Below are 27454 nucleotides of genomic sequence, written 5' to 3' on the forward strand. Positions count from 1 at the left end.
TTCTCAAAGAAGGGGGCAAACCACATTACGTGGGCCATATGGGGAGACACCAGCCTGAGTCAGGAGGCAGAAGGAGCAATGGCAGAGCAAGACCCAGAGCCTTCATTGTAGTTTTCTCATGAAGGAATGAGTGAGGCAGAGTAGGCAAGTTTGAGCAAGTTTAGGATTGGATAGTCTGAATAATTTTCAACTGGGTTATAAGTGGTCTCTGTAAAGTACCTTGCCCTGAGGTGATTGAGGGTAAAGGAAATACTGGCTTAGTGTATGAGAGTTAGATAAAGGAGGCAGTTGTGGGTGTGGACTTTGGATTGTTTGGTTTGTACATGAAAGACACGCTGCCAGCAAGTTGTTTACTATCTCTAGGAATTAGCTAACCCTGGGAGGAGCATCCTTCAGGATTAGCAAGGCCCAAGATACCAAAGCATCATAAAACAGAAAACAAAAGGCATGATTAATACAAATATCCAGGAAGGCCTTGCCTGGTAAATGAGGAATAATTAGCCCAAGACTGAGCGCTGGACCTGAATAACAAGTCCATAAAAACAACACATTAAAACATGAAACTGTTTTTCTGGACCAATTAAATATATCCAAGAATAAGACTCAAAAAGATTTATAGGAATATAAAAATGTCCAGTACCCCACACAGTAAAATTCACTGTCTGGCTCCAGTCAGAGATTGCTAGGCATGCAAAGATGCAGGAAAGCACAGCACATAATGAGATTAAGAGATCCAAAACTACACAGATGTTAGAATTAGCAAAGAAGGACATTAAAAGTTAAAACTATATATTTCAAAAGCTGAGCAGATTTTAAAAGAAGACTCCCTGATTTCAAGAATTACTATAGAGCTGTACTCATCAAAACAGCATGGTATTTCATCAAGTTAAGCAAATAGATCAAAGGAACAGAGTCTGAAAACAAATCCACACATGTATACAAAATGAGTTTTTTCAAAGCCACAAAGGTAATGCACTGGAGAAAGGATAGCGTTTTCAACAAATGGTGCCAGAACAATTGGATATCTGTATGGAAAAATCCCTCAAAACTTGGGTCTATACCTCATGCCATACAAAAAAATTAATTCCAAATGGATCATCCACTTAAAACTATAAAACTTCTAGAAAAAATGTAACCCTAAACCTTGGGTTAAGCAAAAATTCAGATATAATACCAAAAGTACTATCCATGAAAGACCAAACTAATATATTAGACCACCAAAATAAAAAACTGCTTTCCAATGACACTGTTAAAAGACTAACCACGAAATTTTGGCAAAGCTAAGTCTAATAAAAAATGTGTATCCAGAATATATAAAGAATTTGTGGCCAGGCACCGTGGCTCACGCCTGTAATCCCAGCACTTTGGGAGGCCGAGGCCAGATCACCTGAGGTCAGGAGCTCGAGACCAGCAACATGGAGAAACCCCGTTTCTAGTAAAAATACAAAATTAGCCCAGTGTGGTGGCACATACCTGTAACCCCAGCTACTCAGGAAGGCTGAGGCAGGAGAATCGCTTGAACCCAGGAGGCGGAGGTTGCGGTGAGCCGAGATCGTGCCATTGCACTCCAGCCTGGGCAACAAGAGCGAAACTCTGTCTCAAAAAATAAAGAATTTGCAAAGCTCAATAATAAGACATGGGGAAAAATTTTGAACAGACTTGAGAAGATACAGATGGCAAACATGCACATTAAAACATGTTCAACATCATTAGTCATTAGGGAAATGCACAAGTTAAAGCCAGAGAGAGATTGCTACACACCCAGAAGAACGGCTAATGTTTAAAAAACTCACCATGCGGCTTCGGGCTCAGGGCTGGGGCTGGGGCGGGAGTGGGGGCTTGGACGCGGGGGACGGGGTGCGGGGTGCTGGGTGCGGCTGGGGTCGTGACCCTAGGGGCCGGTTTGCCCCGGGAGCCGGGGCACGGTTCCGGCCGTACTCACGGCGCCGCGCGGTGACTCCCCAGGCGCAGCCCAGCCTCGAAATGCAGAACGACGCCGGCGAGTTCGTGGACCTGTACGTGCCGCGGAAATGCTCCGCTAGCAATCGCATCATCGGTGCCAAGGACCACGCATCCATCCAGATGAACGTGGCCGAGGTTGACAAGGTCACAGGCAGGTTTAATGGCCAGTTTAAAACTTATGCTATCTGCGGGGCCATTCGTAGGATGGGTGAGTCAGATGATTCCATTCTCCGATTGGCCAAGGCCGATGGCATCGTCTCAAAGAACTTTTGACTGGAGACAATCACAGATGTGGAATATTTGTCATAAATAAATAATGAAAACCTAAAAAAAAAAAAAAAAAAAAAAACTCACCATGCTATGTGCTGTTGAATATGTAAAGCAACAAGAACTCCCAAACACTGCTGATGGGGATGTAAAACTGCACCACCACTTTGGAAAACAGTTTGACAGTTTCTTAAGACATTAAAAATACATCTACCTTATGATCCCCACATTCCATTCCTAGGTATTTACCCAAGAGAAAAGGAAATATATGTCCATGCAAAAACTTATACATGAATTTTCATAGCAGCTTTATTTGTAATAGCCAAAAACTGGAAACAACTCAAACATCCATCAACAGATGAATGGATAAATTGTGGCACACCGTCCAGTGCAATACTTGGCAATAAAAAGGAACTACTTGTACACGTGAGTGAGTCTCTAAATAATTGTGCTAAGTGAAAAGCCATATAGAAGAGAGTACATCCGGCTGGGTGTGGTGGCTCATGCCTGTAATCCCAGCACTTTGGGAGGCTGAGGCAGGCAGATCACTTGAGATCAGGAGTTCAAGACCAACCTGGCCAACATGGTGAAACCCCATCTCTACTAAAAATACAAAAATTAGCTGGGCATGGTGGCATGCTCCTGTAGTCCCAGATACCTGGGAGGCTGAGGCAGGATAACTGCTTGAATCTGGGAGGGGGAGGTTGCAGTGAGCTGAGACTGCACTCCAGTATGGGTGACAAAGTGAGACTTCACCTAAAAAAAAAAAAAAAAAAGTATATCCTATATGATTCCATATATCCCCAAATCTCACAAATGCAAACTGTAAAAAACAAAGCAAATCAATGGTTGCTTTTGGATGTCAGTGGGCATGGAGAGGCGGGAGGGAGGGATTACCAAGAGGCATGACAAAACTTTCGGGGTGACAGGTACATTTACTATCTTGATTGTGATAGTGGCTTCATAGATGTATACATGTGCAAAATGTATCATATTGCACATTTTAATCTTGTGTAATGCTCGGAATGTCTACTTTTTGTGTTTCAATTATACCTCAATGAAGGGTTATTTTAAAAAATAAAATATTTTTAAAAAACAAGCCGAGCGCAATAGCTCATGCCTGTAATCCCAGCACTTTGGGAAGCCAAGGCGGGCAGATCACAAGGTCAGGAGTTCAAGACCGGCCTGGCTAATATGGTGAAACCCTGTCTCTACTAAAAATACAAAAATTAGCCAGCCATGATAGCAGTCTCCTGTAGTCCCAGCTACTCGGGATCCTGAGGCAGGAGAATGCCTTGAACCTGGTGGGGCAGAGGTTGCAGTGAGCCAAGATCATGCCACTGCACTCCAGCCTGGGTGACAGAGTGAGACTCTGTCTCAAAAAAAAAAAAAAAAACAAAAAAAAAAAGTTGTGCATAGTTGGAAAAGAAAATACTAGATTTCATGGGTGATTGGCAACTAGCTCTAAGTGGAACAAGTGCATTTTCCTTTCCTTCCAGGTCCCAGAGAAAAACCTCCATGCTGGGTTGATAGCAGCAGCTAGGATCAGTTGCCCAAGACTCTGGATTCTCGAGATGAAGACCGTCAGCAGAGGCTGACCTCTCCTGCGGGCTCATGTCCTAAAGCACCTTATTTGGGCTCAAATATCCTCCCTTTTAGGACAGAAAAGAAGTTCCCGAGTCTTGGTCATGTTGGGCCTGTGGAGCACATCATCTTTTCTACATGTTTCCTTTTGATGTTCTCAGCATCCCTGCAAGGCAGGCTAAGGCATGAGGAGCTATAGGCCCAGGGAGCTGAAGGCAGATTCTAAGAGCTGGGTGTGGATGCTGCACCCCTGAGCCTGGGCCGCCTGGGTTTTGCTCAGTCTGGGAAGTACTTCCAAACCCACTCTTTGCTAGTCTTTTACAATCCTGCGGGAGGGCAAAGCCCAGATCATCATGGCTGCTTCCACCATGTAGCTGCAGATCAGGAAACCGAGGTCCAGGGAGGTCCTGACTGGCTTTGCTCCAGGGACAACGAGGCTTGAGGTCTGTTCCCCACAGGAGGACCATGATGGTTCTCCTGCTTCAAATGGCCCCTTTGGAAGGGGCTTGCTCATTTAGGTGAATCCTGGGGCCGAGCAGCCCCAGTGATAGTCCCTGGGATGGCTGTAGGAGAGGGAGCAGCATGCAGGCGTTAACGTCACAGACTGGCACCAGGCCACCCGGGCTTACACTCTGGCTCCTCCAGTTCCTGGCTCTTTGAACTTGGACAAGTAATCCCCTTTCTTCATTTTTTGTTTTTTTGAGACAGTCTCGCTCCGTCACCCAGGCTGGAGTGCAATGGCACAATCTCGGCTCACTGCAACCTCTGCCCACCAGGTTCAAGCAATTCTCCTGCCTCAGCCTCCCAAGTAGCTGGGATTACAGGCACCCACCACCACGCCTGACTAATTTTTTTTTTTTTTTTTTTTAGTAGAGATGGGATTTTGCCATGTTGGCCAGCCTGGTCTTGAACTTCTGACCTCCACCCGCCTTGGCCTCCCAAAGTGCTGGGACTACAGGCATGAGCCACGCCGCCTGGCCAACAAGTCCCCTTAACCTCTTTCTGCCTCAGTCGACTCACCTGGAAAACAGAGCACCTACCTCCTTCAAATGAGAAGTAAAGGAGTATAAGGCCATAAGGACAGTACCTGGCCCAAGGGAGGCTATGGAAGTGCTTGTTGAATAAAAAAATGGCTTCATCTCTGGCCTAGTCCCAAAGGTTTGAGTTCCTGCCATTGCCACCCAGACAGCCCTGGGTGGAGGCCCTGCTGACATTGAAGGGTGCCTGCCCTCCTCCCCTCAATGCGGTAGACACTTTCCAAAACTTACGTCATCCTCACTCTCACTCCAGTGGGATAATGGGAGGCTTGGTGTACCTCATTCCCAAGATGAGGGAACAGGCTCTGAGAGGACCACATCGCCAGCAAGTGACAGGCTGGGACCAAGGCCAGGCCTGTCTGCCTCCTAGACTAGGCCTGAGTGAGGACCGGCCTGAGTACGGCCCACTTGCTTCCTCCTCCGTTTAGAGCTTGGGCTGGAGCTGTCCTGGCCAGTGCTCTCTGCCTCACCAGGCTGCATGAGCCACAAGCTGCCACTTGTGGAGCTCGGTGGCCCTGCCCTCGACAGCCTTGCTGGTGGTCATGAAGGCTCTAAACACCTGCATGGCAGTGAGGCCAACCTTCTCCACTTGATCCGTTTCAGGCTCTGGCTCCGCTACTGCATCGTGTGCTTCTGTCCAAGAGGCAGAGAGACTGAAACTATCTGCTGCCGCCTGGATTCTCCCAGAGATTGCCTGGAACACCAGCTCGGGTCCTCACACACCATCCTGGTAGGAATCTCTCAGTGACAATTGAGAGTTTGTGGGCTGGCTTAGGGCCAGTGTTGGGCAGGGAGTCAGCAGGGCACAAGGGACTGGAGAGCTTGGCATTTCTCCAACAGGAGTTTCAGGGAGAGCTCAGAGGCCTGCTTATGTGACAGGTGTATCAGCTTGCCTGGCCCAGGGCCGGCTCTCATACAGTTTTGATTTAAATAATAGATTGCTCACAGAATAAATGTATGTTGGTTTAAGCTTTCATTTTCTCATAATCCTCTCTGCTGGCCCCTCCCACCATCTACCCCATTTTGCCTCACTCTGGGGAGCCTGAACACCCTGTTCCAGAGTAGGGGCATAGGGAAACACTTCTATGGCTTCTGAGCTGCTGGGCAGGGCCAGTCCCTAAACCAAGGAGAGCTGGGAGGGAGCTGGACCCCAGGATGGAGTGCTGAGAGCTGAAAGTCCTATTTAACAGAGGGGAGGGAGCAGAGATCCCAAAAAGGGAAAGGCCTGGCCAGGTCCCACAGCAAGTCAGGAGCAGAGCGGGCCTGAACTGTGAGATCTCCAATCTCTCCAAAGCCTTTGGGTAAGAAGTCCGCCTAAAGCAGTGAGATCAGTGGGGTCTCAGGAAAATCCTTTTCCTCACTGCCTCCATCCCAGTCCTGGGACCCAACACCATCCTGTCCTCACCCTCCTTGGCCATCTCCTTTTGCCCTGAGAAGCTGTTATGCATCCAGCCAGACTGGGAATGTGCTGGAATCCATGCACCACAGGGGATGGATGCGCCGCTTACAGTCCCTGTGGGCCATGGCTGTGAGGGAAAGTCAGAGCTGGTGGCTGGGGTGTGTAGGCCCAGGAGGACCCCTGCCTCCTCCTTAGCCTTGGAGCCCCCCTCTGCTGCTGAGTCTTTCCTCATCTAGCAGGGCCCCACTGCCCCCCAGACCTTACCGCCTGGCTTAGCACATGACTTCCCCACTCTGGGCCTCAGTATCCCCCCGGACATCTCTAAATTCCTTTCCCGCCTGCCCTGCCTGTCTTCTGGTTGGGCTGAACTGTAACTCCCCACACAGGGCTGAGGGTGACTGTGGCATTAGGCTTCTGGTTGGGAGCCCACCCTGATGGTGCTTGGGGAGGAAGGGAGACACTTCCCCCTGCCAAGGGCAGCCCTAGGACTACTCTGCCCCCAAGGCCCCCTGCTGCTGGTGATGCGCACCTCCACCCCCTGCATGCTTTCCCACACGGGGACCCCCAGGGCCTGGAGGGAACACACAAGCACTTTGTCTCTGGCTTGCTGTCTCCTAACCCCACAGAGCTGCCCCTCGCCAAGTACAAGAGGCCTGGGGCTGGGTCCTGGGGGTGGCAAGCAGCACTGTACCCTGTGGGAGGCAGGCACCAAGTCCTCTCACTTAGTCGGCTGTGGCCCCTGCCTCTGGTCTGTGCAGCCTTGTCCCCTGCCCAGAGGGCTGTGGTGGTGAGGCTGGCAGCCTGGGCTCAGACGTGAGCTTGCTGTGGGGCTCCATGTAGAGCTTTGCTCCTCCTGGGGCTCCCGACCCGCTCCTTCGCAGCTCCCCTTCTCAAGGAGCCCAAGCCCTGCCCAGATGTGAGGGCCCGCTCCCTGGAGGCCTCCTCTAACTCTCCAGCCCACAGGGATGAACCCAGGACCCCCACATCTTAGACTCTATGGGGGACTTGCCCAAAGAGCACTTGGGGGAAGGTCAGTGTGACCTTTGTCCCTCCCTTTTGGATAGCCACAGCCACCCTTTCTCCCCACCCCAGCAGCAGGGCTGTTGCTCAGTGACCCTGAGGTTGGTGATGCAGAAAAGCAGAGGCGGGTGTCACTCTTTATTGCAGGGTCCACACTGTGGGTGCTGGGGCCCCTCCCACTGAGGGAAGGCTGAGCCTCTAGCCAGGGCTGGCCACCTGGCCACCTATGAGTCCATTCTTCTGTCCCCTTAATCTCAGGCTGAGCATTTGCACTGGATTTCTGGGGGCCTGTGAGTCCTCCTTGACCTTCATCGCCCACTATCATGTGCTTGAGAGCATCACAAGTCAGTAGCAATGAGCCAGGTGGGTGGTGGGTCACCTGGCACAGCAGGCCTGGGGCTCGGGTCCCAGCCCAGCAGCTGTGGAGTCCCAGGTGGAGGCAGGGGTGGTGGCCTCGGCCGCACTGCCCTCAGGCTCAAGGTCCAGGCCCTCGTAGATGGTGGGGAGTGAGGTGCGCTGGCTCAGCCGCCGGCGCAGGCCGACCAGCAGGGGCTGGGGCAGGGAAGCCACATCCACGTTGTTGCCCAGGTCCACCCAAGCCAAAGCAGGGAACTTGGTGGTGTCCTTGATGGCATCAGTGAGCTTGCGGGCAGTGGCCCGCGTCAGTCGGTTGCCGTTGAGCAGGAGCTGGGTGAGGCGGGGCAGCACCCACAGGCTGGGCAGCAGGAGGTGCAGCAGCTCATCACTCAGCCCCGTGAAGCTCAGGTCCAGCACTGCCAGCACAGCACCATGGCTGCTCAGGTAGCGTGTGATGTGTTGCACGTCCTGTGTCGACAGCGGGATGCCCGAGAGGTCCACAGTCTCCCCTGCCAGCAGAGTCTTCTGGAGGCTGCTCTTGAGGCTATGGGAGAGTGGCAGGTGGGGACGGACTAGGCAACCAGGCAGTCCCCCCACCGACCACGGACAGTGACCTGTCGGGAACAGCCCAGGCCTACAGTCTGGCAAAGCCAGATTCAAACTGTGTCTTTCGTATTTTTTGAGACAAAGTTTCGCTCTTTTTGTCCAGGCTGGAGTGCAGTGGCACAATCTGGGCTTACAGCAACCTCTGCCTCCCGGATTCAAGCGATTCTCCTGCTTCAGCCTCCCAAGTAGCTGGGATTAAAGGCATGTGCCACCACGCCTGGCTAATTTTGTATTTTTAGTAGAGGCGGGGTTTCTCCATCTTTGTCAGGCTGGTCTCAAACTCCTGACCTCAGGTGATCTGACCGCCTCAGCCTCCCAAAGTGCTGGGATTACAGGCGTGAGCCACTGCGCCCGGGCCCAAACTGTCACTTTCTAAGTGGGTGGCCATGGGCAATGCTCAGAGCCTCAGTTTCCCCTTTGGTGAAAATGGGACGTGGTTGTTGTGAGGATTAAATGCACACACAGTAAGGCTCTATCTTCATGAACTATTATTTGAAATCTCACTGTGTGCCCAGCATCCCACACCTGTTTTATTGACATCTCACTTATTTTTCAGATAGGTGAAGTAACTCTTCCATGGCCACACACCACTAAGCGGGGAACCAGGTCCCCAAACTGAGATGCTCTGACTCTTGAGCCCACATGTTTTTTTCCCTGTGCCCCTTCTGATGTCGATTCTTTTAGGGTAGGGAGAAATTCTCCTACAAAGGGACGGCTATTAGGCTGTACAGGACACCGGGGATAGAGAGGGACAGGCCCACAGTAGTGAAAGGGGAGGTCCTGGGTGTGCAGGCTGGGGACCGGCCATGGGGGAGGGCTCCCTGTGTTTTCTCAGTTAGAAGGGAAGTTCAGAGACTGAGAAGGACCCCCGCCCCCACCAACCCTGTAGGTCTCTCCCCAGTTATCTGAACAGAGCCCACTAGGCAGACAGGCCTTTTGGGGGACTGACAGCAGTGAGCACACCCTCAGGACCCCCACCAGCCATGGCAGGGAACAACCTTGTGGGGTCCAAGCTCAGCGTGGCCTGTTAGGCCCAAGGTGGGACAGGGGTGGAGGGCAGACAGGGGAGGCCTGCTAGGGTAAGCTCCCGGCAGCAGTTCAGGCCTCTGGGCCTGGGTGCCTGTGGCCAGCTCTGGACTGAGCCTGTGTGTGAGGCTCCATGGATGGAGTCACTCCAGGATGGAGTGTCTGAGAGGGACCCATGGCAGAGGGAGCTATTGGGCAGCCACGGAAGCCTCAGTTGTAGGCAGCTTGGCAGTGGCAAAGAATTCCCAACAAGGTACAGGAAAATCAGGGTAGAGTGTGGCCTTAGGCAAGCCACTTCTCCGAACCTGTTTCCTTCCCTCTAAAATGAGAATCACGATCCAGAATCTGCCTCCCCCGCAACCTGTTGGGAAGTCTCAGCTGAAGATGCCTACTGAGGTCACCTTGGCTGTTGGGTGGAGGGGTGGGGTGTCCAGGCCGTGTAACGGACCAGGGATTGAGGGATGTGTGAATGGCAGGAGGCAGGACCGTCCTGTGGGAAATGCCAAACGGGTCACTCAGAGGGTGCAGCTTGGCTTGGGGAGCATCTGCTACCACGTGCCAGGCTGACTTCCAGGGTAGGGCCCTCATGCGGACCAGGTGAGGGCCTCACCAGGTGGGATTTCAGCACCAGCCTCTTGGTGAGAGTGCAGGTGTCAACCTGAGAAGGGACCTTGGAGCAGCAGTGAGGAGGGGCAGTGGCTGGGCTACCCTTACCAGCTCTGGGTCTTCCTCTGGCGCAGGCTGGACCCTTGCTGCTGCTTCGAGTGAGGGGTGAGGTGGTAGATGAGCTGTCGGCAGATCTTGTCCGAGGACTTCCAGAGCTCATAGTCCTGTGGGAGGGCAGTGTCACCATGGTGAATCTGAGCCCCTCCTGCCCACCTCAGGGCCTTGGGGAGAGGGGCCCAGGCAGCCAAGTGTGTGTGTGAGCACAGTCATGCACCATGCATCACCGAGTTGCCCACCAGGGCCTCCCCCTCCTACCCCCCAACCCGGCTGTGGCCTGGCACAGAGCCAGGGGAGGCTGCCCTCTGGGAGCTGGACAGGCTGGTCCAGTCCCGCAGTGCCCGGCGGGAGGAAGCCCAGACAATGAGCCCTTGTTCCCTGTCCTCAGGCCCAGGGCCAGCGTCTCGGGCTATCAGCCGGCTGCCTGCCCACCCTCAGCACCCTTCGGGGACTTGCCACAGGGGGAGGAGGCCAGACCAGGCCCCTCGAGGGAGCCGTGCTCCACTGACGCCAATCCCAGGGAGTAGGAACAAGCCAGGTCAGCATGTTCTTCTTCCTCTCACTCTCCAAGCGAGACTGCGCCTGCGGGGTCTGGGTCTGGGCTGACAGGGCTGGGGGATGTAATGTTTTACAGCACCACCACCTGGCTCTCTCTTAGTCCTAACTGGGCTCCGGCAGAGGCCCAGCTCAGGGTGGAATCCGAGGTGCGCGGCCCACAAAGCTGGCACTGAGCATGCTCCACTGCATCCTTTATCCAGTCCCTCTGTGAACAGCCCCAGGAGCAGGCAGCACACACAGCAGCTGCAAGCCCTGGCCATTCCTGTGATGGCTGTGGGCTAGGCGCAGAGTCCTAGGGGCCGACTGTGCACAGACCTGGGCATTCAGAGCTGGCAGGGCCCAGAGCGGATACCCTTGTTTTGGTTGGGGGCTCACTGTGACTAGGAGTCTGGGTCCGGTGGCTGGTCACAGCCACATATCCTGGGGCTGTGTCGGTGCTCATGGCAGGACATCTGCAGGTGCTGTCAGCATGGGGTTCTGGGCAGCTGTGGGGTGGAGGCTGCAGGTGGCAAACTCCACCCCAGCAATGAGGAGGGCCTTGCTTATGACCCCAGCTGTTGTAGGGGAAAGCAGTGAGCACCCGTCCGCAAGGGTGTCTGTACAGGATGGAGACCTGCGGACAGACGGGGGCTCTAGCCGAGAGCGGCTCTCTTCTGGCCCAGGAATTCAGAGGCTAGGAGTTTGTTTCCGTTGGTGGATTTCTCAGAACAGTCTGTGACCCGCAGGGTCCCCATATGACTTCTGCCCAGCTACAGTCTTCCTGGTCTGGGTCCCCAGGCCTGGTGCACAGTGCTGCCACACAGAAAATGGGTCTGCCCAGGACTCTGAGGGTCCTGCAAAGCACAGCTCACACTTGCTCTAGCTGGTGGCCAGCCTAATATACTGATGCTGGCAGCAGGTCTCAGACAGGGACAGTGACTTGCCTAAGGCCACACAGCAAGCTGCAGAAGGACCTAGCCTCCCAGTCCCCAGCCCTGGGCTCTGTTGGCCCCTGTCCACCACAGTGCCCAGCCCAGGGCCCGTGCCTGCCAGCCTCACCTTCTTGGGGCACTGCAGGTCCCGGGCCAGGTTCACAAGCAGGTCATGGGAGATGGGGTCGACCGTGTTGAGGAAGGCCACATCTCTGTAGAGGATATCAGGAAGGAGGGTCCTCTCAAGGCCCAGGTCCTGTGAGTGGTGAAGAGAGAGTTGAGTGAGCCCGTTGGGTCTCCCATCTCGAGGCCCCACCCCAGCCAGCCAGATGCTGCTTATGCCCGTTCCTGTCTCTCCATCTCCTCCCTAAGGCTGGCTGGATTCTCCCCACAGGCGGCCATGGGCCAACAGTCCAGTGGCGGGTGGCCCCCTTCTTTTTTTGCTTATTTATTTTTTGAGACAGGGTCTCGCCCTGTCACCCAGGCTGGAGTGCAGTGGCATGATCTCGGTTCAGTGTAACATCTGCCTCCTCAAGGAATCCTCCCACTTCAGCCTCCTGAGGAGCTGGGGCTATAGACAGGCACCACTATGCTCAGCTAATTTAAAAAAAAATGTTTTGTAGAAATGGGGTCTCACTATGTTGCCCAGACTGGTCTCAAACTCCTGGGCTCGAGCGATCCTCCCAAAGTGCTGGGATTACAGGTGTGAGCCACTCAGCCTTGGAGGACCCTTTGGATAAGTAGAGGGGAGGGACATGGGAGCCCTCAGGGAAGTGGTAAGTGAATCCCGGAACCCTTAGACCAGTTCCCTCGAGGTAGTGTTGTGCTGTGACACTGCCTTCTCTGGGGTTAGGACTTGTCAGTGGGATTCTTTGGGGTCTTTCATCTTATGGTGGGGGGGTTTGCTCTTCTTATGACCCCTCAAATTCCCCTGTCCCCCAGTGTTCCCTTCAGACCCTCTGCCTTCCCACCTATCCCTTGGTTTTCCTAAGCTGCGGCCAGCATCTGTTTGCGGACAGGTATGGATCCTTCCCTTGGGGGCGGACCTCTCTCTCAGATGTCTCAAAGGCATGCCACCCTGAAGCCAGCCTCACCACCCATGCCCCAGCTCAGTATAGGGCACCTCCATGACCATCTTCCCAGGCATTGGGGCCAGAAGCTCTGGAACCCCCCAGCACTCTTCCGTCCTCCTCTCTCCCCCGGCTCACCTAGTCATCCCTTCACTCTCCCCACCACTCCTGCCAAGATTCAGGTCTCCAGCCTCCTCTCCTACCCATCCCTCACCCCACCGCCTGCACAGACCTGCCCTGGCCTTCCTGCCTCACTCCTCCACTTTCTCCTCCTGTCTACTCCCACAGGACTGGTGTGGGGCTGAATACTCTTTCAGAGGGTCTCTTTGTTTTGAGACGGAGTTTTGCTCTTGTTGCCCAGGCTGGGGCGCAATGGTGCGAGGTCAGCTCACCACAACCTCCGCCTCCCGGGTTCAAGCAATTCTCCTGCCTCAGCCTCCTGAGTAGCTGGGATTGCAGGCATGTGCCACCACGCCCAGCTAATTTTGTATTTTTAGCAGGGAAGGGGTTTCTCCATGTTGGTCAGGCTGGTCTCGAATTCCCGACTTCAGGTGATCTGCCTGCCTCGGCCTCCCAAAGTGCTGGGATTATAGGCGTGAGCCACTGCATCTGGCCCAGAGGGTCTCTTTAGAGGACATTTTGAGAGCTGATGGGGCAGCCACAGCCAGGAGGGGCCTCTAGACCCCATGTGGGCCTTCTCCAATCCATAGGTGATATGCTCTGTGCGTGGGTCCCAAGCACAGGAAGTTGGGCCAGGCAGGGGAGGCCGTGGGTCACAGCTGCAGGGTCCCTGCAGGTTATGGAGCAGGATAGGCCCCGGCTGGACCTCAAATCCCAACCTCTGAGACACAAAGAGGTGGTCTCTGAGGATCCTTCTTTCCCTCTAGTTTCCCAGCTAAAATGCCCAACTGGTGTCTTGGACTCCAGGCAGCATCCCAGACTGAGATCTGTGCCTCTGGTTGTCTGGCTGATTCAGTGCTGCTCTGCTGTTTGCCACAGATGCCAGCTAGGGAAGATCCAGGAGGAAGGCTGGCTGATGAGCCTGGCAGACCCAGACAGGGCCCCAGACCGCAACCTGCCAGCCTGCCTTCCATGGGTCTAGACAGCTCCTCTTAAAGGGACAGCTCCATTTTTCCAGCCTGCTGAATCCAGAGTGTGAGAAGGTGGAGAAGGGAAGGGAGGAAGAAGGGCTCTGGCCCTGGCTTGCCCCACATTTTCTCTGTGGGCCCTGGGATGACCACTTCGCTCCATGCCTCAGTTTCCCCATTTCTAATCTACCTTCTGCAGGCCGAACACCTGCATGGCTGACTTCCTGCTCACAGGATGGGGCAGGTAGTGGTGGTAGCTGCTGTAGGGGGTGGGGACGGGGTGGTGAGGGAAGTGGCATGCCCAGGTGATTGGGGGGACCAGCATCCTGGGACAACCCAGGGGTTGGGATCTGGGTTTAGTGTACCTGGTGTGTGTAGGAGCAGAGCCACCACCGGACCGAGTGTTGTGATGCACAGATGCTGGGGGTGTGTACTCTAAGGGCATGAGCCGCCTGTTGGAGAACTGGTGATGCATGGATGGCTCTCTGTGGGCTGCCATGGTGTCTTGGGGTGAGGCTGCATCCCTAGACCAGCCCTGGGTCCTCTCTCCAGGGTCCACTGTCTCCCGGATCCTGGAGGAGGGGGAAGCTACCCTCTTCCATTGTCTCTCAATACAAGATGATTTGACCTCACTTGCCACTCCTCCCGGGCCCCTCCCATCTTGCCAGGGCCTGAATTTGGGCTCTTAGGTCCAGGCTACCGGGCCACCCTCAACACACACAACCCCTCTCAAACCCCAAAGACCCGGACACACTCAGCAGCCCCCTCCTCCACACGGTCCACCGACCTCACCCAGCCCTCACTCCAGGCGGTCGCCCTCTCGCCCACGCAAGACCCCGCGTGCTGCAGCCTGTCGCGCCCTCGGAACCCGCCTGCACGCGCCAGAGACCAGCTCCGCCTCGCCTCCCGGCGGATACAGGCCCACAACCCATAGCCCCGCGCCTCCCAGACCCCCAGACCCTCCCTGGCCGCCAGCCCCGGGGCGGACGGCTCCTTCTCTCGCCTGGCGCAGGAGGCGCAGCAGCTGCCGGGCGCGCTCCGGCCGCCGCTCGCGGAGCGTGGACTGGATCTCGCGGAGCCACCGCACCCGGCGCTCGTAGGGCGCGGGCCCGCAGCCGGCCGCCGCCCCGGCCTCGGAGCCAGCCTCGGGCCCGGCCCGCCGGCCCAGCCGCGCCCCCATGGCCGTCGCGCGACGGTCGCCGAACCCACAGGAGGCCGGGCTGTCTGCGCCCCGCTCCCGGGGCCGCCTCTAGTCGCCCCGCCTCCAATCACCGCGGCCCTGCCCCGTCCGGGTCCGAAGGCTGAGCGCCCGCCCCACCCCGCGCCGGAGCGAGGCCAGTGGGTTCCTCGGTTTGGCCTGATCACACTGGAGGAGGCCCTGCTTGCGTCAGTCTTGGCGCTAGAACCCGAGGGCCTGGAGCCGCCAGGGGAGACGCGGAGCTCGGCCGAGACGAGGTGGCTTTTGGCACCTCTTTACCCTCTGGCCCCAGTGCTGACTGGGGAATAGTCGCTTTGACGGTGCAAAGAGCATTCTAGGCGGGGTGGGGGGGTTCTGCTGTGTGTGCCAGTGTTAGGTATTGCCCCCATTGCTTTTAGAAATCTGCCCTGCATGGTGAATCTCCGTCTCTACTAAAATATAAAAATTAGGCCGGGCACGGTGGCTCACGCCTGTAATCCCAGCACTTTGGGGGGCCGAGGCAGGCGGAATCTAAGGTCAGGAGTTCAAGACTAGCCTGGCTAACATGGTGAAACCACATTTTTATTGAAAATACAAAAAATTAGCCGGGCGTGGTGGCGGGCGCCTGTAATCCCAGCTATTCGGGAGGTTGAGGTAGGAGAATCAATTGAACCTGGGAGGCGGAGGTTACAGTGAGCCGAGATGGCGCCACCGCACTCTACCCTGGGTGACAGAGCAAAACTCTGTCTCAAAAAAAAAAAAAGAAAAGAAAAAAAAGAAATCTCTGCAGCTGGCAGTTGTGGTGTAGGACCTGCTCACGCTACATGGACACTCCTGCACTGGCAAATATTTACTGCCTCCTGCTTCTTGGTTTGGGGCAGGCCCCCACCTCTGACCCCAGCCTGGGAAATAAACCGGATGAAGAGTCAGGTTAACCGTTAAGCCCAGCTCTGGGCAAGCTGGCAGCAGGCGGGCTGTATCTGCCGCTGGCTTCAGTCTGCCTCCCTGACAAGGGGTGGGGGTGGCGGCAGGCAGAGTGAGATGGGGGCCCTGGCTCCTCTGAGGACCAGGGTGAGGTACGGACCCACCCAGCTCAAGGTGTATCCCACTTCCCAGGGCTCCCTCAGCAGAAGCCTAGGTCTCTGCTGCAGGCCTGCTGGGCCCCTGCAGCCCCAATCCCGGCTCTGGGACGCTCACATCTCCTGCGTGGGGGACGTTTGAGGCACTGTTCTGCAGTTCCCACTTCTCTAAGCAAGGAGCACGTGTTTAGCCTGTGAGGACCGGTACCTGTTGTGCAGGAAGGGCTGAGCACTGCCCGAGGGCATATAGTGAGGGACGACAGCCAAGCTCCTGTGTGTGTGTGTGTGTGTGTGTGTGTGTCTGTGTCTGCTAATTACCCTATGAAGATTCAAGGTTCCTTCCTTTGGGTTAAGCACTGCCTGCCCAGAGATGGCAGTGGGGAGAGGGCAGGGTGCTAGGCTCTGTCATCCTGTGGGGCTGGGCCCCTGAGACAAGGCAGAGGACAGCAGGATGTCTTAGCCCCTTGACCATCCACGGACCCCCAACCCCTGCTGGAGCAGTGCTTGCACCCCCTTCTCCCCTGGCACCTGCCAGCTGGACCCAACAGCCTCTCCTCCCGCTCCAGTGCAGCCAGCATTGTCCTGCGGCCACCTTGGCACCACAGGTTTCCTCCCTGGCAAACCTGCATGACGGCCTTGCATGCCCTCCCCCAGGGCCAAGGCGCTGTTGCTGAACTGAAGTGGCAACCTACCCAGTCAGAGCTTTAAGCTGCAGCTCTGATGCCCCAGGGACCTCTCAGACCCCCCTGCCCAGAGCAGGCAGCCCGGTAAGCCCTCCTCCTCTTCCCCTGCAGCCTCAGGGCTGGAGCCACAGCTGGGAGGGCTCCCAGATCCTGACCATATCCTCCCAGAGGCTGAGCCAGGCCTGGGCACTGTCCCCTCAAATGTGAGAATACTGGGCAGGGGGAGGGGAGGAAGGAGGGAATGGAGGGCTGAGCCTGGAGGCATGAAAGGGGCAACCTAGGCAGCGGTATGGGGGAGTGCTCAGAGCTTAGTGTCCTGTGGAAGGCAGAGAACTGCCCCAGCCCCCGCCTCTCATCCCCCACCCTCTGTGTCCCTGGCCGAGAGGTTCCTGGAGGACATTTTTACAGCAAAAGAGGGAGGGTGGCGTCTGGGCCTAGATCCTTGGATGGGCTTTTCTCTGCCTGCTTGTGGGGCGCCTAGGGCGAGTGGGCTTTTGGAGACAATTTCTGGCCTAACCTGACTTGGACAGCAGCCCCCAGAGGCACAGCTATCCCCTCAGGCATGGGGGCATGATTCCACCTCGCTAGCCCACATGTGTTCTTCACGGAAGGCTGCTGGCCCGTCTCCCTGGGGTTACCCTGAGCAGCAGAGCTGTGTTTGTTGAGACTCCATGGGGTGGAGGGATTGCGATGTTGTCCTCTCAGTTCCCGGGGCTGATGTGGAAGCTCAAGGGCTTGCCCTGGATTCTTTAGGGTAGCCCTGCCATCCCTAGTGAGTCAGTGAGTTGGGAGGTTGGGGGCTGGAGAATCAGGTAGGGAGGACACAGCTAGACCTCAGGCCCTGATGGGAACGTACTAGGCTCCAAGTGGGACCTGCCAGGAGACAAGAATTGATGACAGCCACACCTTTGGAGTCTCAAGCCCTCTGCCACCCATGCGGTGGCCTAGTTCAAATGACAGGAACACAAAGTCCAGCTGGCCCAATGGGCAGGTAGAGGGCTGCAGCCAGGGCTGGAACTGGCCTTGCACTGCCTCTGGGCCCTTCTCTACCCACCCAGTAGTATTGTTCAAGCCCAGGAGGGAAGAAGGCCAGCTCAGGGTTAATGTTACCTCAGCAAGTAGCTGGGTGGCACTGAGCCTCCTGGTAGCCACTGTAAAGAAGGACACAGAATGGTTTGGGGGCATTCGCTAGGAGGAAGGAAGCAGATGGATACTCTATGGAGACAGAATGTCCTCTGTGTTTGCTCTACAGGAACGGGTTGTCAACCTTCTGCAGGGCCAGGAATTGTCATGAGGCTATAGTAGGCAGCAGAGCTTGGCGGGGTGAGGTGAGATCACAGGTATAGGCTCAGGGCCTGGATTCAAATCCCCTGGGCTGCCACTTGTTGGATGTGTAACCATAGGCAGAGTAAGGACCTGCCATAGCAAATTACCACAAACTCAGTGGCTTAAAGCAACAGAATAGTTCTGGAGGCTAAAAGTCTGAAATCCAAGTATAGGCCAAGCCACACTCCCTTTGAGGACTCCAGGGGAAGATCCTTCCTTGCCTCTTCAGCTTCTGGTGGCTCCTGGCAATCCTTGGCCTTCCTTGGCTGCTGCTGCATCACTCCAGTCTCTGAAACCATCTACCCTATGTGTCTGTGTGGCCTTCACATGGCATTCCTTATTTTTGCAGTGGGGTCTCACTATGTTGCCCAGGCTGGTCTTGAACTCCTGGGTCCAAGCAGTCCTCCTGCCTCAGCCTCCCAAGTAGCTGGGATTATGAGTGAGTGCCACCATGCTCGGCTCACATGGCCTCCTTTTAATAACGCTAGTGCCTGGGTGCGGTGGCTCACGCCTGTAATCCCAGCACTTTTGGAGGCTGCGGTGGACGGACCATGAGGTCAGGAAATTGAGGCCATCCTGTCCAACATGGTGAAACCCTGTCTCTACTAAAATACAAAAAAAAAAAAAAAATAGCCTGGTGTGGTGACACATGCCTGTAGTCCCAGCTACTTGGGAGGCTGAGGCAGGGGAATCGCTTGAACCCAGGACGCAGAAGTTGCAGTGAGCTGAGATTGAGTGGTGACTTCACTCCAGCCTGGTGACAGAGCGAGACTCTGTCTCAAAAAAAAAAAAAAAAAAAAAAAAAGAACTGAAGCTACTGGATTTAGGGCTCATTCATTCTTTTTTTAATTTTAATTTTTTTTTTTTTTTTTTGAGACAGAGTCTCACTCTGTTAGCCCAGGCTGGAGTGCAATGGCACGATCTTGGCTCACTGCAACCTCCACCTCCCAGGTTCAAGCGATTCTCCTGCCTCAGCCTTCCAAGTAGCTGGGATTACAGGTGCCCGCCACCACGCCCAGCTCATTTTTGTATTTTTAGTAGAGACAGGGTTTCACCATATTGGTCAGGCTGGTCTTGAACTCCTGACCTCAGGCAATCCACCCCTGTCAGCCTCCCAGTGTTGGGATTACAGGCGTGAGCCACTGTGCCCAACAGGGCTCATTCATTCTAATCCCGTATGATCTCATCTTAACTAATTACTTATGTAGAGACTCTATTTCCAAATAAGGTCATGTGAGGAAAAACCAACTCAAACTGTGTTTTTTGGCCTGGCGTGGTGGCTCACACCTATAATTCCAGCACTTTGGGAGGCTAAGGTGGGCGGATCACTTGAGGCTAGGAGTTTGAGACCAGCCTGGCCAACATAGCAAAACCCCATCTTCACTAAAAAATACAAGACAAAAATTAGCTGGGTATGGTGGCGTGTGCCAGTAGTCCCAGCTACTCAGGAGGCTGAGGCAGGAGAATCGCTTGAACCTAGGAGGCGGAGGTTTCAGTGAGCCGAGATAGCACCACCGCATTCCAGCCTGGGTGACAGAGTGAGACTCCATCTCAAAACACACACACAAAACAACTGTGTTTCGCCTCTGTTCTCACAAGACAATAATCATCACAGAAGACTTCTTGTAACCAAATTTGTGGATTCTCCCACACACCCAGCAAGAATCAATTCTGCAGCAGACTCCAGCTGGTGTCTTCCAATTCAACTCAATTCTGGTGCCGTCTACCTGGAGATGGCCTCAGAAACCACAGGTTGAGGGCTTGGTCCCACAAGACCAACCCCCATCCCACCAGTCACAAGTCGGGGCATTGGGAACATCTGACTAACCGGCTTCTAGTTGGGGTTCCAAGGCCCCCTCTTTGGGTTCAATTAATTTGCTAGAGTAGCTCACACAACTCAGGGAGACCTGTTTATCGGTTTATTTCAAAGGATGTTTTATTTTATTTTCTCCTCAGACATACTGTATCATCCCTTAAAGTCAGTAGCTCAAAGGAAACTTTAAAAGCTATAAATAGGCCGGGCACGGTGGCTCACGCCTATAATCCCAGCACTTTGGGAGGTCGAGGCAGGTGGATCACTTGAGGTCAGGAGTTGGAGACCAGCCTGGCCAACATGGTGAAACTCCATCTCTACTAAAAGTACAAAATAAGCTCGGTGTGGTGGCAGGAGCCTGTAATCCCAGCTACTCGGGAGGCTGAGGCAGGAGAATCATCGGTTGAACCCGAGAGGCGCAAGTTGCAGTGAGCTGAGATCACACCTCTGCACTCCAGCATGGGCAACAGAGCGAGACTGACACTCCGTCTCAAAAAAAAAAAAAAAAGATAAAATAAAGGCTACAAATAAACAGTCAGATGAAGAGATACATAGGGTGAAGACTGGAAGACTCCTAAGTACAGAAGTTTCTGTCCTGGTAGAGTTGGACACATGGATGAGTTGGTTTTTTTTGTTGTTGCCCAGGCTAGAGTACAGTGGCACTATCTCAGCTCACTGCAGCCTCTGCCTCCCATGCTCAAGTGATCCTCCCCCCTCAGCCTCCCAAGTAGCTGGGACCACAGGCATGTGCCACTATGCCCAGCTAACTTTTTTATTTTTGTAGAGACGGGGTCTCTCTATTTTGCCCAGGCTGGTCAGGAACTCCTGGGCTCAAGCCATCCACCCACCTCGCCCTCCCAAAGCGCTGGGATTATAGGCATGAGCCACTGCGCCTGGCCATGGGTGAGTTCTTGTTCCCCTTCCTGTCAGCCTCCACATGAAACTCCCCAAACCCTGTCCTCTTGGGCCTTTTTTAAAAAAATTAATTAAAAAATTAAAGGCAGGGTCTCTCTATGTTGCCCAGGCTGGTCTTGAACTCCTGGTCTCAAGTGATCCACCCACCTCGTCCTCCCATTGTGCTGGGATTACAAGATTAGAGATGCCAGCTGTCAGGTGGCTAGGTAGATTCAGTGTAACGTCCTAGAAGACGCATTTTAGTAAAAACAGCTAGCCACCTGACAGCTGGCATCCATCCATTCAGTGAAGATTGTTGGGCACTGTGGATACTGTGGAGGAGGCAGCAGTCGCAGCCAGCCTGCAGAGTGAGGTGCAGTGCCAGAGGGCTTCAGGAGGAGGTGGCATTGTGATTGGTGTCTGAAGAGTGTCTCCATGATAATGGAGTCAGTGCAAAGTCCCAAAGATTGGGAAGGAGCAAGAGGAAAGGACAGTTCATATCCAGCTGCCCCACTCCAAAAAAAAAAAAAGAGGAAAGGACGGGCACCAGCAAGGTAGAACAAGGGGGGCCTCTGGAGTGTTTTCTTCCCAGCTGGGGAGGGGTGTGCTCAGATTTGCATGACAAGCGCCTGGGCTGCAGTAGGGAAACAGCAGAGGGGCTGGGACCTGTGATTGGGAGTCTCCAGGTGAAAGGGTTGGCCTATGGGGACTGGAGGTCAGGTGAGGCTAGGAGTGGGGTATAGAGGTGGGAGCAGCTGGACAGGCCCAGTGAGGATGCAGGGGCAGCTGCCTAGGGCTAGACTCTGGCTGCCCTGGTGGTAGGAGGTCTGGGGAGGCAGCTGCTTAGCTCAGGCTTGGGCACGTCCATCTGGTGTGTCTGAAACATAAGCCAGCAGGGCGCAGACTCGTCAGTGAGAGCATTCCTGAGCCCAGTATCCAAGAAGCAAGGGAGGTCGGGAAGGTGCTGCTGTGAGGCAGGGGGAGGTCCCCAAAAGTCCAGATGAGAGCATGGCGTGCGTGGAAAGTGCTGCGCAGTTTTGGCATCAGTGAAGTCACAGGGGGCTGTGGGTGAACAGGTGTGCTTGGGCATGTCACCAGGGAGGCCTTGAGACAGGAGCGGGTTGGCTTTCCTGGAGATCAGGCTGTGGCATGGTGTTGGGACTGGGGCATGGACAGTCTTCCTCCACCCCCATCCCCTCCTTGGAGCTTTCAGACACTGCAGATAATTACCAGGTGATGTGATAAATACTACCTGTGGAGGGTGCCTTGGGCAGGGAGGACAGGGCGGCCAGGAGGGGGGCCCTTTGGGCCCCTGCTCTGAGCTGCTCATCAGGAAAGGGGAGAAGCTCCTACAGGCCTGGTGTTGGAGCCTAGCCAGACCCTGTGAGGCCTTGAAAGTAGGAGGTGCATTGTCTGTGCGTTGTCATCTCAAGGAATCCACCCAGCAACTGTTGTAGTTATCCCTGCTCTCTAGGTAGGAGACTGAGGCCAGGAAGGGAAAGGCTGCTGTGATACCCACACTATCAGTGGCTGGGGTTGAGTTTGAACCCAGGGACTCTAGGGCCCATGCCTCTGCCATCCTGCCTCTGAGTTTTGGAGTTGGACTTGTTCCATCAAGTGCCAGGCCAGCCCTGCTGCTGGGTGCTCCCAGGCATTCACAAGCTGACAATTCTGAAGGGCCCACGCACTTGGCCATGCTTCAGTCTGTGTCCTGACATCACAGGTGGGTGCTGGAATAACAAATGCTGCAAATGGCACTGGGGGTGTTGGCCAGGCTCTGGGGGCACAGGAGCTCTGCCCATGCCCACAGCTGGCCTGTGCTGACCTCCCTCCATCACAGCTGAGTGGCACCAGCCCTTCCATTGAGCTGAAGTCTTCCTCCCATTCCTTCAGTGTGGTCTTTGTGGCTCAGAGAGGCTGTGGCCAGGTACAGGATCTGGAGTGGCCCCTGCTTCTCTGCTCTGTGACCTTAGACAGTGGGCAGGATCTGAGGCCAGGCCCACCTGCAGCAGGTGTTACAAAGAGGCAAATTGGGGCTTAATGTTGGGAAGAACTTGCCAGCCAACCAGAGTCCCACTATCTTTGGAGGTAGTGAGCTCCCCATTGGGGAAGGTATGTAAGCTGACCTTTCTGGGATGCTGGAAGATCAGAGAGCAAACACTTGAGATTCTGTGATCCTAATATTGACTCCAATGCTATGATGTTTGGATTTGAAGTCAGTTCTATTTAGCCAGTTTACCAAGTGTCTCCTTGGTGCAGGACACCAGGGGACACAAAATGTCCTGGATAATATTGGGTTTCTGGCTCCCAGGGGTCCCTGAGATGTTGTTCCAGCAGTTCTGGAGTATGGGCCAGGCACCGCTTGCATCTGGACCGATCCGCATTGTTCGATCATTGTGAGCCTCATGATGGCAGTTCGGGATGTCATGCCCCCATGCGCCCCCCAACCCCACCCCGCCATGGCCCTCACCATGGCCCACTCAGGGCATGAGGCTTTCTGGGTGATTCCTGGTACTCAGTGTTGTCAGCTTCCTGGACCTGTCAGTGGGGGTGGGGCTGCAATGAGACGCCAGTTGCAGGAAGTGGTTTGCACAGCCTTCCTGGTGTCATGGGTCACTCTCTTGCCGAGAGGCTTTGGGCAGGTCCCTTCCCCTCTCAGGCTGCAGGTTCCTATGCCAGGAGCTCCCTTCTTGCCCCACCAGGGTCTTGTTTTCCCAGATACAGAGGTGGGGCAGATCCCAGCCCGTTGAAACAGACTGGGCTTTGGAGGCCACAGTGGGCCCATTTCTCAGAGGGACTGTGTGGCTGGGTGCTGAGCCAGGCACTGGACTGGCCCTTTGAGCCTCCTGTCTGGCCAAGGCCCCTGAGGCACTGTGGGCTGCTGGTGCCAGCACACAAGGGTGATAAGGAGATGAAAGTCACTAGGATGATGGGGCGGCACCCGCCCCGGGCTGTGTTGGCAGCTGCCCCTGGCTGGAGGCCAGCTTGGCCCTGGAACCCTCCTCAAGGAACAAGGACACAAAAGAGCCAGCTCAGCCAGCCTCTACCTAGCACCCCAATCAGCACTCCCTTCTTCCCATGACCCCTACCCTCTGCCCGGCTCCTGTAACTGGCCAAGGAGCTAATGGACACCCACCAGGGTCTTAATGAGTGAGCCAGGGTTAATGGGTTACTGGGCCCGGTGACACATTCACCAGCCTCCCAGGGCTCTCAAAGTCCAGACTGGCCTGGCCTTGAAGGTCTTAGCTCGGCCACCTCCTTTTCCAGCTTTGACACCTCAGGGCTCAGGACGGGCCTAGGGTGGTCAAGAGGTCCCCTGCAGCCCTCACTTCCTGGAAAAGGCTCCATTTCCTGGCCTTCAGGCTCAGGTGGTTCCTTCCGCCTGGCAGGTCCTCCCCAAATCCAATCCCAGCTCGGGCTGGATTCCCAAGGCCCCTATTCTGGTGTCTGCCCCTTCCCTAGGGCTCTTCCCCCTGGGGTGACCATACTCTCATGCCCAGCCAGGTCAGGGCTCCTTGAGAGAAGAATCTGGAGGGGCCAGGATTTGATGGGAGAATGAATGATGGAATGAAAGAAGGAACGTAAGCATGAGCCTTGCTAAGAGTGACAATTCTGGCAGGCTGCAGACCATGTGTGGACCTTGATCTGAGGGCTTAGAGGCTTCGGCCTGCCAGCGCTGTGGGGGCACCCACCCCATCTCATCTCATTGAATGGGGCAGAGCAGGTGAGGGCATGAGATGGACAGATGGGCCTCATCCCCCTGCTTCCGTTGCCTGGGGTCCTCGGTCAGCCTGTCTGCTCAGACCCCTGAAATTGGGGGTTGAGGAAGGACCCTCCTGGATCATGTGACTCCCTTCAGTCCAGGTGACCAGGGTCCTTGGAGTAACAGCTCCTAGAGCCCTGCCTATAGCCCTGAAATTTGGGGAGAGGGCCTGTTAGGAGAAGCATCCCCTGCCCTGGGGTTGTAGAGGTGATCTAGGCTCCTCAGACCTTGTGGGGCCTCAGATGCTTACATCTCCAGCTTCTCCTGGCATGGGCATCTGGCTGCACCCCAGCTCTGTGGTCCCATCTCCCAGGGAACCTTTGGTCTAATCTGCCTCCCGCTGAAACCCAGCCTCATTCAGCCCCACTGAGGCTTTCAGAGTTCAGGTCTCTCATTCAGGGTTTGAGACCCCACCGGGCTCAGAGACACCTGCAGCCTGCAGCGGTCGCAGATCACAGCCCCAGGGATGGGACCAGGAGCCAGCCCACATCCCACCTGCAGCAGTTCCTGTGCCTTTAAAGCCTCCCCTCCCCCCCGCCCCGCCCCCAGGCCACTGGGGGAGGGAAGGAGGAGCTGGGTCACAGCAGGGAATCTTAGCTTGGTTTTGGTGTGCTGCTGGACGACCAGACCGGGCGTCGGGTGAGCCCAGAAGTGAGAGCAGTTGGCTGTGCCCCAGTGCTGTGTGACCCAGAGGCGCTGCTCACCCTCTCTGAGCTGGTGGACATCATAGGTGGGGAAGCTCAGGTCAGGGCACTCCCATGAGTGTCTGGAGGCCTGAGTCCCATTCTCAGCTCTGCCGTGTGCTTGCTGCGCTCTAGAGGAGTTCCTCTTCCTCTCCGAGCCTCGGTTTATGCACCTGTGCAGTGGGAATGAGTTGCACTTCGGGGTGAAGGGGGCAAGACTTGTGTGGGCGCATCCTGCAGAAGGATCCCACAGGTGGGCAGAGCCCTGGGTTCTTTATCCGACTGGGTCTGGGCTGGGGGCCTCTGTTTCTTGGCTGATGAGTTTATGTCAGTTTGAGTGAGGTATGCGGGTGGGTGAAGGAGGGCTGGGGGGAGTCACCTGACTTGTGCGAAGAAGCTCTTGAGAGAGCCGTGGCTTCTTGGAATTAAGAGGAAAGAGTGCAGCATGAACAGACAGGCCCTGGAGGATCTGGCAGCCCTGAGTGGGGGTGGGGGGTCAGCTCTGGAGTAGAGCCAGAGCTGTGATGGGGTTGGGGGACCCTGTGTCCTTGGGCCATGCTTGCCTCGCTCCTGGGTTCTGTTTGTGGCTGTGGATTGGGGTGGGGCAGGGCCGGTTGTGCGAGGGGTCATTGCCCAACTCCAGGGGGCGCCTGCCACCTCTCAGCTATATATATAGGGATATATATAGTTCTTTCGACAGGTTTCCAGCAGGTAGTGGTTATTAAATCTTACTGAAGGGGTGTTTTTTCTGATTCTCAGCTCTGTGCCACAAGGGTGGAAACTGAGAGAGACAGATTCCAACTCCACGTCTGGGTAGTAAGCATCCAGTCCAGGGGTGTAGGCAGTCCTGGGGAAGACGCCAGAGATCTGTGCATTCTCATATCCAGGGATAGCGACTCCAGGCTGGGGGCTGGCAGGGTAAGGGGTGGGTGGGTCCTGGGCTTACCCGCAGGTCTGCAGACTTCCTGGGGCCAGCTGACCTCGGTAAATCCCTTTTGTCTAAGCTTCAGTTTCCTGCCTGTGAATGGGGTTGGGGCTGTGCTCTGGTTTCACCCTTGTGGCTCTGGGGTTGTGGTGACAAAGCCATCAAGCTGGGTTGAAGGATTAACCAGGAAACTTCAGACTGGCTGCCGTGTCTACCTCTTCCTCATACTCCTCTCTCTGCTGCATCCTGGGAAGCTGCTCTGCTCAGCCTAGATGAGGCTCAGTTGTGTGTGTGCGCACGTGCTTGCACGTGTGTTGGAAGTGGGTGGTACTGACACCAGAGTCTGTGTCTCTGGGTGAGTGAGGCTTGCACATTTCTCAGGACAGGGAACTCACTACCTTATGTGCCCAGGACAAGAGCCGTGGGGTCTGGAGAAGACTTCTAGGCCAGCCCCTGCAGTCCTTCCTCAGGTGACATGGCTTCCCCAGACCCACTTCCCCCTAGGTGCCCTCTCTGCATTCAGGGGGTAGAGGGCTGACTGGGACAGAATGTGACACACTCAGCATGTGAGGAAAAGCCTCCTTCATTCTGTAGGCGCTACCTCTATTAACATGTCCTTTGATAAAGTGCCTCCCCTCCTGTCTCCCCTCTCTGGAATCCTCAGCTGCTGCCAGGCTTCAGCTGTGCCCCATTGAAGGCAGCTCTGTCTCCCTACTTTCCCCAGCCCGGGGTTTTCCTTTTGGGGTCAGCTGCAGGGATCTGGGCCATCCTTTGCCCACTCAGACTTTCTTTCTGCCCACCTGCTGCTGTGAATCCTGTATGTCATATATATATATATATAAAATATATACAATATGTAATATATATTATATGTAATATATATTATATATAAAATATATATGTAATATATATTATATATAAAATATATATGTAATATATATTATATATTATATGTAATATATTATATATTATATAATATGTATTATATATTATATAATATTATATAGTATTATATATTATATAATATTATATAATATGTATTATATATTATATAATATTATATAATATGTATTATATATTATATAATATTATATAATATGTATTATATATTATATAATATTATATAATATGTATTATATATTATATAATATTATATAATATGTATTATATATTATATAATATTATATAATATGTATTATATATTATATAATATTATATAATATGTATTATATATTATATAATATTATATAATATGTATTATATATTATATAATATTATATAATATGTATTATATATTATATAATATTATATAATATGTATTATATATTATATAATATTATATAATATGTATTATATATTATATAATATATATTATGTATTATATATTATATAATATTATATTATGTATTATATATTATATAATATTATATTATGTATTATATATTATATAATATTATATAATATTATATTATGTATTATATATTATATAATATTATATAATAT

At 54.0% G+C, this 27454-nt stretch overlaps 3 protein-coding genes across 17 annotated transcripts in view; 2 read left to right on the forward strand and 1 right to left on the reverse strand.

Annotated features, from left to right (window-relative positions):
- Nucleotides 1–1004: 1004 nt before the first annotated feature.
- Nucleotides 1005–2306, forward strand: LOC134809741 (small ribosomal subunit protein eS21-like). Its single transcript, XM_063808402.1, has one exon. The coding sequence runs from the start codon at nucleotides 1777–1779 to the stop codon at nucleotides 2233–2235; it is 459 nt and encodes a 152-aa protein (XP_063664472.1). The 5' UTR covers nucleotides 1005–1776; the 3' UTR covers nucleotides 2236–2306.
- Nucleotides 2307–4892: 2586 nt separating this feature from the next.
- Nucleotides 4893–27454, forward strand: part of GGT1 (gamma-glutamyltransferase 1) — a 46560-nt gene continuing 23998 nt past the window's right edge. For 3 of the 15 annotated variants that reach the window (XM_063808372.1, XM_063808366.1, XM_054675477.2), the window contains exon 1: nucleotides 24934–25073. The gene's annotated coding sequence lies outside the window, so the exon portion shown is untranslated. Of the gene's footprint in view, nucleotides 5581–10339; nucleotides 10520–24895; nucleotides 25280–27454 lie in introns of those variants that run through there. The other 12 variants (XM_063808373.1, XM_063808367.1, XM_063808380.1 and 9 more) reach the window with 8 other exon arrangements.
- On the reverse strand, nucleotides 7394–14849 carry LRRC75B (leucine rich repeat containing 75B). The gene is made up of 4 exons (XM_515038.9): nucleotides 14612–14849; nucleotides 11578–11706; nucleotides 9973–10088; nucleotides 7394–8170 (listed from the first exon to the last, which is right to left on the reverse strand). The coding sequence occupies exons 1-4, from the start codon at nucleotides 14786–14788 to the stop codon at nucleotides 7645–7647; spliced, it is 948 nt and encodes a 315-aa protein (XP_515038.3). The 5' UTR covers nucleotides 14789–14849; the 3' UTR covers nucleotides 7394–7644.

Source organism: Pan troglodytes, chromosome 23, assembly GCF_028858775.2.
Source record: "Pan troglodytes isolate AG18354 chromosome 23, NHGRI_mPanTro3-v2.0_pri, whole genome shotgun sequence".
NCBI lineage: Eukaryota > Metazoa > Chordata > Mammalia > Primates > Hominidae > Pan > Pan troglodytes.